We start from the raw sequence: 14,460 nt of genomic DNA on the forward strand, positions 1-14,460 counted from the left end.
CCTGCCGTCTGCCTCATACATCACTCCCAGCACACACACACACACACACACGGGGAATCATTTACACGTCCTCCGCTCAAGTGTGCACACATACAGTCCTTCAGTGTGGTGACAAACACCTCCGGCTCTGTTCACAACCACACACTAACACTAATCACACTATCTAGTGTGCACACTGTATGGATGCTCTGCATTAGTTCCTGAACGACACACTATATCCCATAATGCCTTGCATACGAAGTGTGCTGCCTACTACACTGATTCTGGCAGTGTTCACAATTGCAAACTAACATACCAATCACACTATTTAGTATGCATGCTATGTGGATATTCTGTATGGGTTCTTGATGATGCACTATACTGCAGTATATACTACTGAGCACACTGCACTGGTACTGTATCCCACAATGCAATGCACTGCATTTACAGTTGCATACTAACAACTGCATACTACAATGGGTACAAAGTGTGAGACTAGTCAGCACACTGTAAAGCATCTGACTTTGATTTCCAGGGTGATAAGTGATATTAGAAGAGGGATTGTTTCATATTTGTTCATATTGGAGAGTTCAGTGCTGTAATGCAAGACTCACAGATGACCCAGAACTAACAGTTTAGTGTCTAGATGCCACGCAGCGGTCAGGGACGCTGAACTGTAATAACACGACCGCTGGAGCAGGAATACTTTAACAAGTAAATAAATGTTTAATGAGGACAAACGGCCTGAAACACGACTTCCACTGGTGTTACGGTCAGCCAAGAATCCACACGTATAAATCAGACAAACCAGCGTTTCTCTGAAACAGAGTTCATACACACTGCAGCACTTAAACACTTGAACTAATGAAAAGGAATAAATCAGCCTGTGACAGATCAGAGAGGGAATCAGAGCTACTTCACGTCTCTGGGCCGCTTATTAAAACCAATGAAAGATGCTCTGAAACTCAACACTGCGCCTCTAAAACATTCACCGCACTAAAATACTTTGCTTACCCTTAGTCTTTTTTACATCTTAAACCATAATATATGTCACTGAGAAGCACACATCAGTACAAAACACTCATTTAAGCATGACTTCAGCATGACTAAATTACTGAAGCACCATCCCATCGCTCATGACCACATTAAACACACACACACACACACACACACACACACCTGTGAACGGTTATATACACGAGGGCTTTAGAGTTAACTAAAACCAGAATGTTACTTGTTGTCAATTTGATTTCAAGTAATACTGAACATAATGTTTCAATCTTACTTGAAATGAAATGAAGTATATAAAAAAACTAACTAATTTTAGTTAAAGTTCCCAAGGAAAAATCTCATTTTCATTTAGTAGAGTATTTTAGTTATCAAATAACTATGACTATAACACCCTAACACACACACACACACACACACACACACACACACACAGTTGAGGTCAAACGTTAACATACCTTTGAACTTTTTTCATTTAAAGATTAAGGTAAATTTAACTTATTTTGTCTACTAAGAAACATGTAACTGTCTTCTGTAGCCTCTGAAGGGCAGTACTAATTGGGGAAAATGATATTTACACATAAGAAGAAAAATGTACACATCTCCATTCTGTTCAAAAGTTTTCACGCCCGTCTCTTAATCCATGGTTTTATCTTCAGGAGCATCAGTGAGTGTTTGAATCTTCTGTAATAGTTGTGTTGGAGTCCCTCAGTTGTCTTCAGTGTGAAAAGATGGATCTCAAAATCATACAGTCGCTGCTGGAAAGGGTTCAAATACACAGAAGATGCTGGAAAACCAAAGAATTGGTGAGAGCTGAAGGATTTTTCTGAAGAACAGCAGACAGTTTAACTGTTCAGGACAAACAAGAGACTCATCAACAACTATCACCAAAAAAAGAAAGAAAGAAAAGAAAACAACATAGCCTTCAGCTAACAACAGTATTGAGTCAAGGGGATGAAAACTTTTGAACGTGGTCATTTTTACAAATTCACCTATTATTTTCTCTTGCAGATTCTGAAAACTTTTGACCTCAGCTCTGTGTGTGTGTGTGTGTCTACCAAAACAATTTTGGTAGAAAAAAAAATAAAAATATGTGAATAAATGTTGATAATACTGTTTTAGTTGATAGTTAATTTCCAATGTTGGTTATCAGAGCTGCATTTGTCAGTCTGTTTGTAGAGATCTGTTAGTGTTCCCCTTCACCTCAATGAAGTACATGACCTGAGCTTTGCTTCACTTCAACTGCAGATGTTATAAATGTAGATATCAGTAAGGACTAACCAATGCCAACCAGGCAAACCTTGAAACACCTCAGAAAACAGTCTTTATTTTTGTAACTGTCTGGTGACGCTTGTCCTGCAGAAATGACGCCGACCATGACAGGATGAAGAATGAGTCAATGTTCCTGCCAAAAGAAATCAAGACTTCAATCTTGAAGTCTGTCTGGAGTCTCACATGATCTAAGCAGCACATGTGTGTAGCACAGCGTTAACCCTGGAGCGAGACTCACCGGAGGATCCTGAGAGACACGGCCTCCAGCAGAGCTTTCCTCCATTACAGCAGCCACACGTGATGGAGAACAGAGACCAGATCCATCTGGACTCAACACAACAACTCATTCAGCTCCAGCAAACATTCATCATGCTGCTGAACCATCTGACAGGAGAGAGAACCCACACAGAGCCTCATCACAGGTGCTGACAGAGGTGTAATACTGACAAGAAACACTGGAGCGCACTGAGGGACATTTAAACAAATAAATGTCAGGAAAAACGACGTTTGGAGAGGACAGCATCTGTTAACAGAGACGGACTGAGTCAGTCCTTAGTTTGATTCCTGAGAAATGAACTTCTGACGGGGTTAACTGAGTGGAGGACCAATGACAGACAGGGGGCGTGTTCAGGAAACCTGTTTGAAAACAGTCATTATTCTGACAGTGTTTGATAGTGCTAATGACGAAAAAAAAAATAATAATAATTCAGATTTAAATGTGTAATTGCATATGGTTTACTCCGTTTTACCATTCAAAAAATTAAAATTTACACATAGTCAGTTACGCATAAATGAAACCGGTCAGATTTCTGCACCCATATAGAAACATTGCATAGCTTATTATTAACCATTTGATTTAATTAAATCTTTTTTTATGCATTTATTCAAATTACTTCAAATCAGCACAAATCTAGCCATTATAGAAATAATTTATTTAGTTCAAAAGTATGAACATGGTTAAAGTATGGCTATAACTCTGGAATAATAAATATTTAATTAGAATTGTATGATGTAATTAACCTGGATTTATTGATGAAATATATATATATTGTTAGCGTGAATTTGAAACGCATTCAGTTTATTATTATTACACAAATTTGACCCATTTTCATTTTTGTGTTAAATAAGCTCATTATATCTTTTTTTTCAAACGGTCAAATCCACATCAGATATATCTTAAATCAAGGCCTAAATATTTGTGTAGTGTATGATCTAATGAAACCAGGCACATCATCACTAACTAGAGGCAATTTAATCGAATAAAATTTATTTAGATGTTGTATACAATATAAAACATCAAATTCATTATTTCAATGTATACAAAAAAATAAAACTGCACTACAAATGTTTGAAGGAATGATTTATGCTCCAAACCTGTATTATTTTCGTTCTGCTGTGAAATGGAAGATGTTTAGCAGAAGGTCCGAGCTGCTCTTCACTGATGGTTTATACTGCTAAACTCTAACATCACAGCATCAGTGTAAGCTGATAGAGATGTGTGCTCATTATTCACTCACAATCCTCCTCTCCAGACTTCATAAACACAGATTTCAGCATGACCTCACATGGACACTGTTAGGATTCCTCCATGTGCTTCACTGATCATTATAACATCAGCAGCTCAGACGTCCTGCAAACCATCAGAAGACAGAATCTCTCACATGAGCATGAGTGACTGGAGACACAGAGAGTGCATAATGAAGTGTTTATGGTGTGAGGAGTGTGTGAGGAGCTTGTCAGGAGCGTGTGAGCATGCCCAGGTTGAGCAGGATGGAGCTGAGGTTCATGCTGATGAAGGCTTGGCTGCGGTCGCTGGTCCTGTGCATCTCCTGCAGCAGCAAGTGCAGCGACGACGCTTCGAACAGACGCTTGTTCTTCCTGAAAACACACCTGAGGATTAGTGTTCAGCTGATAGAGAGTTCTGATCTCAGAGCGCACACACACACACACGACCGAACTGAACTAGTGGTCCTCCAGCTGATGAACGAGGACTGACCGGATGCTGGAGAGTTTCTGCAGCAGCATCAGCATCTTCTCCAGCAGCGCTGGCTCCAGACGAGGGTTTCTCAGCAACACCGAGACACAGCGGAAGAAGTCCTCCGAGCTGCACTGCTCCAGGAAACCAGACAGCATCCCTGCAGGACAGAGCAGAGTCAGACCATCTCTTCAGTCAATACGACTGAAACAGACAGATTACAACTGATACACGTTCAAAAGAAAGAGAAGTCACACATCTGATGGAGAGTAAATGATGATGAAACAGACACAACATTATTACTAAATCATTTCACTCCAACCTAACGGTTGAAATCCACAGTGTTACATGACAGCTGAGCTCGGGTCTGGTGAAGTGTGATGGAGCTGATGAACACACATGGAGCACATTACAGCTGACCCTCACACTGACCTCTGCTCCAGCTCCACTCTCTCTCTGCTGTAAAGCTGCTAATGAGCGTCTGCTCAGTGTCCTGCCCGCCTCGTTAACATGCTGGCTTTAACCACTCACTGCTGACGACTACATCCCAAACACACTCTCACACACGTGTTCAGTGCACTGCACTGTGAGGGGGTCATTACAGACAGCACTACACCCCAGAGAGCCCGAGCCGATTACATTAACCACCGCAACGCTCTCACAACAGGGTCCGGGGTCCATAATGAGCGAGGAGAGGTTTGAGAAATACAAAAATATTAATTAAAAAAAAAAGGTTAACTAGCTAAATTTGACAGAAAAAAATTTATTTGAATTAAATACATAAAAACATTCAAATAAATGAATATAAATGAATAAACACATTTGATTTAATAAATAAAATGACAAATTTGATCACGATGTATTTAATACAATTTTTATAAAATTTGATTAAAATAAACAGATGTTTCAATAAAATAAAAATGATTAAATAAATATAATTGAATAAACTGATAAATCAATCAAATTTGATCTGAACAAGTAATAAATTCATATGAACAACAAACAGATTTAAAAAGATGATTTAAATATAAAGATATAAACTTAAAAAAATAAAATAAATAAAAATAAAAGCAATAAACTACATCTGATTTAAACAAATAAAAAAAAAAACATTTAATTAAAATAAATTCACAGATAAAATATAAATAAAACTTTGATTAAAATAATACATCTAACAGGACACCACTATAGTGAGTAGGGGGAAAAATGTCCCAATAGTATTTTACACAGATTGACAGTATTCATATTTGTCAGTAATAACTGTTAAGACTTTAACACGGAAGCTGTGTGGATGAGCCTGTCTGAGCTGGGTTTAGTGGACTTCACACACTCATAATAAAGAGGAGCTCCTCACGTGAGTCTGAGCTCATCTGCAGCAGCACATGCACAGACGGAGACAGCAGACCAGGACACCCAGACCTCAGCAGAGACAGAACCGCCGGCAGAGCCTGGTACTCCAGGAACAGAGCCTGTCCTTCATCCGTCCGCAGCGCACCGGACACCACCTCCACAGCCTGAGCCAGAACATCCACTGTGGACCAGAAGAAGAAACCAGCCTTCAGACACCTTCAGATCCACTGACTCAGAATCATCTAACACAGCTGTGTCCCTTGTGTGATGAACTGTCCTGGTGGTCAGCACGTAATGTTCAGTGTCCTGAAGCGTAATGATTAATATGAGAGCACAGATCTGAGTGTTGTTCTCACGGTCACATCAGATCAGATCAGATGAGTGAGAAAGAGAGCAATATGGCCAGCTGGTCCATGACACACATCTGGAGCTCTCCAACTCTTCACTGACACTCACAGACAAAGATTCAGATCAACGACAGCATGAGTCATGATTACAGGAAGAGTTTATTTACAAATGAAGAGTTCTTGAAGATGTGTTCATCCTCAGGTCACCCAAGATCAGGATGAGTGTGTTTCTTCATCAGGTTTCTGCATCAGTGTCTCATCAGTGGATGCTCTGCAGTGAATGGGTGCCGTCAGAATGAGAGTCTGATAAAAACATCACAATAATCCACAGCGCTCCAGTCCATCAGTGAACATCTGGAGAAGACAAAAGATGAAACACATCCAGCATTAAGATGATTTTAACTCAAACACATAGAGTCTATAATCCATAATAACACTTCCTCCAGTGGAAAAGTGCATCTCCTGTTGTCTCTCACAGATTAGTTTAGATCTGTGTAAACGCTGCTTGATCTGTGCAGATTTCTCTCCTGATTCAGACCAGAACACTTTTTCACTGGAGGAAGTGTTATTATGGATTATAGACTCTATGTGTTTGAGTTAAAATCATCTTAATGCTGGATGTGTTTCATCTTTTGTCTTCTCCAGATGTTCACTGATGGACTGGAGTGCTGTGGATTATTGGGATGTTTTTATCAGACTCTCATTCTGACGGCACCCATTCACTGCAGAGCATCCATTGATGAGACACTGATGCAGAAACCTGATGAAGAAACACACTCACAATTAAGGTTCCCGAGTGGCTGAATGTTCCTTTGATATAACAGAGATTAGACTGTTGTTAATGAGGTATTTCAGTCCTAAGAGGAGCTCAAACAATGTTATTAATGTCCTTGTCTTGGGAGCTGGTGTCAGAAAGGAAGAGCAATGCTGATCACAACAACACTGCCACCTGCTGCACGTGCTGTGAAACACTCTTTTAGAAAGACTGCAGGTGTGTTCACACAGGTCTTATATAACGCAGATTAGTTTCTGACTCCTGATGTAAGATGAGATCTACAGGTGCTGGTCATATAATTAGAATAGCATCAAAAAGTTGATTTATTTCACTAATTCCATTCAAAAGTGAAACTTGTATATTATATTCATTCATTACACACAGACTGATATATTCTAAATGTTTATTTCTTTTAATTTTGATGATTATAACTGACAACTAAGGAAAATCCCAAATTCAGTATCTCAGAAAATTATAATATTGTGAAAAGGTTCAATATTGAAGACACCTGGTGCCACACTCTAATCAGCTAATTAACTCAAAACACCTGCAAAGCCTTTAAATGGTCTCTCAGTCTAGTTCTGTAGGCTACACAATCATGGGGAAGACTGCTGACTCGTCAGTTGTCCAAAAGACGACCATTAACACCTTGCAGAAGGAGGACACACTCCTTGTGTCCAGACACTCTTGAACAACAGACAGCGTCAGAAGCGTCTCGCTTCAGAAAGGACTGGACTGCTGCTGAGTGGACCACAGTTATGTTCTCTGGTGAAAGAAAAGTTTGCATTTCCTTTGGAGTTGTGTGCTGTACATGCTCATACTTTCCAGTTGGCCAAGATTACTAATAATCCTTCCTTTGTATTGGTCTTAAGTTATATTCTAATTTTCTGAGATACTGAATTTGGGATTTTCCTTAGTTGTCAGTTATAATCATCAAAATTAAAAGAAATAAACATTTAGAATATATCAGTCTGTGTGTAATGAATGAATATAATATACAAGTTTCACTTTTGAATGGAATTAGTGAAATTAATCAACTTTTTGATGCTATTCTAATTATATGACCAGCACTTGTACGAGTCTTGCATCCAAACCTGATGTGATTTCAGATTATAGAGGAGAAATGCTGGTGTGATGTGGATCTGTGTGTGTGGACCTTGACTGATGGTCTTGATGATGATGAGGCAGCACAGGAAGCGTGTGTGGAGACAGGAGCTCTTGAACAACGGAGGAACACGTGATCCTCGAGACACCTCTTCTCCCAGCCTCCTCAGCGTGGAGGTCAGGACAGTGTGCTGGACATCACAGACAGACAACACCACACACAACAGACAGCACATTAACACACACCACACACACTTTCTTTAAAGATATCTGCCTTACATGATCGTTTGAAGTTACTTTACTGCACTTTTTAAAATAGTTCTATCACCTTACACCATGTCCTTAAATGCACATACTGAGTGACTGATACCATCTTTAAAATCGATTATCAGACGATTTTAATGCAAAGATTGAGACTCTCAGTTAGACTACTGAACTTCATGACCCTTTCAAACTCTAGTTATAGATGGCTGAAAAGAGGAGATTTAAATGAGCTCGAGAAAAATACAGGAAACTACAGCTGGTTCAGAGATCGTCTAAGTTCAGGATTGTTATACAGCGGCCAAAATCATCATAACACTAGTATTATCAGCAGCTAAAACTGGTTTGAAGTCAGTTATTTCTATTTTCTGCTCTACTGTGTCAGTGGGAAATATCAGTTTACATTTCCAAACATTGATTTTGTTATTAACTGTAATAATGCAGTAAGCGTATTTGTGATCTGATCCTCATCAGTCTGTCTGGAGTCACATGAAGAAACAGAGACAGACTCGATCCAGCAGAACTGTGGAGACGTGTGTGGCTGTATTATGTGTGTCCTCTTCAAACACGGCTCTAGAGAAGGTTAGTGTGTGTTGTGTTGATGTCTTGCCTGTGAGCTGTGCTCCAGATGCAGCAGGACGCAGTAGATGCAGCGCAGCAGAGAGAGCATCAGAGACGAGGACGGCTCCATCACAACATGAAGCTGCTCCACCAGCATCGGCAGAACCTGACAACAACACAGTGTATATACACACATCTGAACTGTGCAGCTCCAACTAAAAACAGCAGCTACACTGAACATGCAGCAAAACCCATGAACTCAGAACTGACTCCATTTATTTTGTCTTAAAGAAAAATAAGTTTGTTTTATAATCATTCATGAATCTCTTTTTCTGCTTATGTGTGGCTGGAAAAAATAACTAGCAATCAAGTGCTAATGAGTAAACTCAATCCCAGCGTACGTTATATCGCTCAGAAACGTGTGTGATTACAGCCGTTACTCTAACGAGTCTAATGATTCAGTGCTGAGTCTCATTAGATGAACAAAACTAACTGAAGAGAAACATCTGGACGTACAGTAATGAGTACGAGGTGTTTCACATCACAGTGATGAGAACAGAGGAAACGTGAAAATAAATGTCATGATGTACAGAAATCAATGGATTCGGCTTCATTCATCATCATGTGAAACTGCCAGTGTAATGTGTGTGACTGAGCACTGAAGTCTCAGTGTGTGTGTTCATGAGAAGACAGACCCTGGTGCATCTCTCCTGCGCAGAAGACGTCTGACCTCTGACCTCCATCAGCTGACCGTCCACCAGCCAATCCAGCAGCAGCGTCAGCAGCTTGAGCAGCGGCCCGTGTGCAGCGCTCTGATCACACACACAACGCATCACCTCTACAGACCAGTTCACTTCAGCACATATCCCAGTCACTCTTCAGATACTGTCACAGGCAGCCGGGAACCGCTCCATCCACACTCCCTCGCTCACTAACCCTCACAGAACACACTCCCTCGCTCACTAACCCTCACAGAACACACTCCCTCGCTCACTAACCCTCACAGAACACACTCCCTCGCTCACTAACCCTCACAGAACACACTCCCTCGCTCACTAACCCTCACAGAACACACTCACTCGCTCATTAACCCTCTCCATCCACACTCACTCGCTCACTAACCCTCACAGAACACACTCCCTCGCTCACTAACCCTAACAGAACACACTCCCTTGCTCACTAACCCTCACAGAACACACTCCCTTGCTCACTAACCCTCACAGAACACACTCACTCGCTCACTAACCCTCTCCATCCACACTCACTCGCTCACTAACCCTCACAGAACACACTCCCTCGCTCACTAACCCTAACAGAACACACTCCCTTGCTCACTAACCCTCACAGAACACACTCCCTTGCTCACTAACCCTCACAGAACACACTCACTCGCTCACTAACCCTCTCCATCCACACTCACTCGCTCACTAACCCTAACAGAACACACTCCCTTGCTCACTAACCCTCTCCATCCACACTCCCTCGCTCACTAACCCTCTCCATCCACACTCCCTCGCTCACTAACCCTCTCCATCCACACTCCCTCGCTCACTAACCCTCTCCATCCACACTCCCTCTCTCACTAACCCTCACAGAACACACTCCCTCGCTCACTAACCCTCACAGAACACACTCCCTCTCTCACTAACCCTCACAGAACACACTCCCTCTCTCACTAACCCTCACAGAACACACTCCCTCGCTCACTAACCCTCTCCATCCACACTCCCTCGCTCACTAACCCTCACAGAACACACTCCCTCGCTCACTAACCCTCTCCATCCACACTCCCTCGCTCACTAACCCTCACAAAACACACTCCCTCGCTCACTAACCCTCACAAAACACACTCCCTCGCTCACTAACCCTCACAGAACACACTCCCTCGATCACTAACCCTCACAGAACACTCTCCCTCGCTCACTAACCCTCACAGAACACACTCCCTCGCTCACTAACCCTCACAGAACACACTCCCTCGCTCACTAACCCTCACAGAACACACTCCCTCGCTCACTAACCCTCACAGAACACACTCCCTCGCTCACTAACCCTCACAGAACACACTCCCTCGCTCACTAACCCTCACAAAACACACTCCCTCGCTCACTAACCCTCACAGAACACACTCCCTCGATCACTAACCCTCACAGAACACTCTCCCTCGCTCACTAACCCTCACAAAACACACTCCCTCGCTCACTAACCCTCACAAAACACACTCCCTCGCTCACTAACCCTCACAGAACACACACCCTCGCTCACTAACCCTCACAGAACACTCTCCCTCGCTCACTAACCCTCACAGAACACTCTCCCTCGCTCACTAACCCTCACAGAACACACTCCCTCGCTCACTAACCCTCACAGAACACACTCCCTTGCTCACTAACCCTCACAGAACACACTCCCTCGCTCACTAACCCTCTCCATCCACACTCCCTCGCTCACTAACCCTCACAGAACACACTCCCTCGCTCACTAACCCTCACAGAACACACTCCCTCGCTCACTAACCCTCACAGAACACACTCCCTCGCTCACTAACCCTCACAGAACACACTCCCTCGCTCACTAACCCTCACAGAACACACTCCCTCGCTCACTAACCCTCACAGAACACACTCCCTCGCTCACTGACCCTCACAGAACACACTCCCTCGCTCACTAACCCTCACAGAACACACTCCCTCGCTCACTAACCCTAACAGAACACACTCCCTCGCTCACTAACCCTCACAGAACACACTCCCTCGCTCACTAACCCTCTCTATCCACACTCCCTCGCTCACTAACCCTCTCTATCCACACTCCCTCGCTCACTAACCCTCACAGAACACACTCCCTCGCTCACTAACCCTAACAGAACACACTCCCTCGCTCACTAACCCTCACAGAACACACTCCCTCGCTCACTAACCCTCTCTATCCACACTCCCTCGCTCACTAACCCTAACAGAACACACTCCCTCGCTCACTAACCCTCACAGAACACACTCCCTCGCTCACTAACCCTCACAGAACACACTCCCTCGCTCACTAACCCTCACAGAACACACTCCCTCGCTCACTAACCCTCTCTATCCACACTCCCTCGCTCACTAACCCTAACAGAACACACTCCCTCGCTCACTAACCCTCACAGAACACACTCCCTCGCTCACTAACCCTCACAGAACACACTCCCTCGCTCACTAACCCTCACAGAACACACTCCCTCGCTAACTAACCCTCTCCATCCACACTCCCTCGCTCACTAACCCTCTCCATCCACACTCCCTCGCTCACTAACCCTCACAGAACACACTCCCTCGCTCACTAACCCTCACAGAACACACTCCCTCGCTCACTAACCCTCTCTATCCACACTCCCTTGCTCACTAACCCTCACAAAACACACTCCCTCGCTCACTAACCCTCACAGAACACACTCCCTCGCTCACTAACCCTCACAGAACACACTTCCTCGCTCACTAACCCTCTCTATCCACACTCCCTCGCTCACTAACCCTCACAGAACACACTCCCTCGCTCACTAACCCTCACAGAACACACTCCCTCGCTCACTAACCCTCACAGAACACACTCCCTCGCTCACTAACCCTCACAGAACACACTCCCTCGCTCACTAACCCTCACAGAACACACTCCCTGGCTCACTAACCCTCTCCATTCACACTCCCTTGCTCACTAACCCTCTCCATCCACACTCCCTTGCTCACTAACCCTCACAGAACACACTCCCTCGCTCACTAACCCTCTCCATCCACACTCCCTTGCTCACTAACCCTCTCCATCCACACTCCCTTGCTCACTAACCCTCACAGAACACACTCCCTTGCTCACTAACCCTCACAGAACACACTCACTCGCTCACTAACCCTCTCCATCCACACTCACTCGCTCACTAACCCTCACAGAACACACTCCCTCGCTCACTAACCCTAACAGAACACACTCCCTCGCTCACTAACCCTCTCCATCCACACTCACTCGCTCACTAACCCTCTCCATCCACACTCCCTTGTCTCACTAACCCTCTCCATCCACACTCACTCGCTCACTAACCCTCACAGAACACACTCCCTTGCTCACTAACCCTCTCCATCCACACTCACTCGCTCACTAACCCTCACAGAACACACTCCCTCGCTCACTAACCCTCACAGAACACACTCCCTCGCTCACTAACCCTCTCCATCCACACTCCCTTGCTCACTAACCCTCTCCATCCACACTCACTCGCTCACTAACCCTCACAGAACACACTCCCTCGCTCACTAACCCTAACAGAACACACTCCCTCGCTCACTAACCCTCTCCATCCACACTCCCTCGCTCACTAACCCTCACAGAACACACTCACTCGCTCACTAACCCTCACAGAACACACTCCCTCGCTCACTAACCCTCACAGAACACACTCCCTCGCTCACTAACCCTCTACATCCACACTCCCTCGATCACTAACCCTCACAGAACACACTCCCTCGCACACTAACCCTCACAGAACACACTCCCTCGCTCACTAACCCTCACAGAACACACTCCCTCGCTCACTAACCCTCACAGAACACACTCCCTCGCTCACTAACCCTCACAGTACACTCTCCCTCGCTCACTAACCCTCTCATCCACACTCCCTTGCTCACTAACCCTCACAGAACACACTCCCTCGCTCACTAACCCTCACAGAACACACTCCCTCGCTCACTAACCCTCACAGAACACACTCCCTCGCTCACTAACCCTCACAGAACACACTCCCTCGTTCACTAACCCTCACAGAACACACTCCCTCGCTCACTAACCCTCACAGAACACACTCCCTCGATCATTAACCCTCACAGAACACACTCCCTCGCTCACTAACCCTCACAGAACACACTCCCTCGCTCACTAACCCTCACAGAACACACTCCCTCGCTCACTAACCCTCACAGAACACACTCCCTCGCTCACTAACCCTCACAGAACACACTCCCTCGCTCACTAACCCTCACAGAACACACTCCCTCGCTCACTAACCCTCACAGAACACACTCCCTCGCTCACTAACCCTCACAGAACACACTCCCTCGCTCACTAACCCTCTCTATCCACACTCCCTCGCTCACTAACCCTCACAGAACACACTCCCTCGCTCACTAACCCTCACAGAACACACTCCCTCGCTCACTAAACCTCACAGAACACACTCCCTCGCTCACTAACGATTGTTTCATAACCCTCACAGAACACACTCCCTCGCTCACTAACCCTCACAGAACACACTCCCTCGCTCACTAACCCTCACAGAACACACTCCCTCGCTCACTAACCCTCACAGAACACACTCCCTCGCTCACTAACCCTCACAGAACACACTCCCTCGCTCACTAACCCTCACAGAACACACTCCCTCGCTCACTAACCCTCACAGAACACACTCCCTCGCTCACTAACCCTCACAGAACACACTCCCTCGCTCACTAACCCTCAAAGAACACACTCCTCTCGCTCACTAACCCTCACAGAACACACTCCCTCGCTCACTAACCCTCACAGAACACACTCCCTCGCTCACTAACCCTCACAGAACACACTCCCTCGCTCACTAACCCTCACAGAACACACTCCCTCGCTCACTAACCCTCACAGAACACACTCCCTCGCTCACTAACCCTCACAGAACACACTCCCTCGCTCACTAACCCTCAAAGAACACACTCCTCTCGCTCACTAACCCTCACAGAACACACACCCTCGCTCACTAACCCTCACAGAACACACTCCCTCGCTCACTGACCCTCACAGAACACACTCCCTCGCTCACTGACCCTCACAGA

At 44.8% G+C, this 14,460-nt stretch overlaps 1 protein-coding gene across 1 annotated transcript in view; it reads right to left on the minus strand.

Moving 5' to 3' along the window:
- Positions 1-3,945: 3,945 nt before the first annotated feature.
- LOC132095603 (coiled-coil domain-containing protein 138-like) overlaps positions 3,946-14,460 on the minus strand; it is a 37,127-nt gene continuing 26,612 nt past the window's right edge. Inside the window, exons 9-14 of the mRNA XM_059500751.1 lie at positions 9,328-9,444; positions 8,682-8,798; positions 7,863-8,001; positions 5,589-5,765; positions 4,256-4,394; positions 3,946-4,137 (exon numbers count right to left, since the gene is read on the minus strand). Of these exons, the coding sequence (XP_059356734.1) occupies positions 3,996-4,137; positions 4,256-4,394; positions 5,589-5,765; positions 7,863-8,001; positions 8,682-8,798; positions 9,328-9,444 (831 nt within the window). The 3' untranslated portion in view covers positions 3,946-3,995. The remainder of the gene's footprint in view (positions 4,138-4,255; positions 4,395-5,588; positions 5,766-7,862; positions 8,002-8,681; positions 8,799-9,327; positions 9,445-14,460) is intronic.

The sequence above is a fragment of the Carassius carassius genome, chromosome 19, assembly GCF_963082965.1.
Source record: "Carassius carassius chromosome 19, fCarCar2.1, whole genome shotgun sequence".
NCBI classification, from domain to species: Eukaryota; Metazoa; Chordata; class Actinopteri; order Cypriniformes; family Cyprinidae; genus Carassius; species Carassius carassius.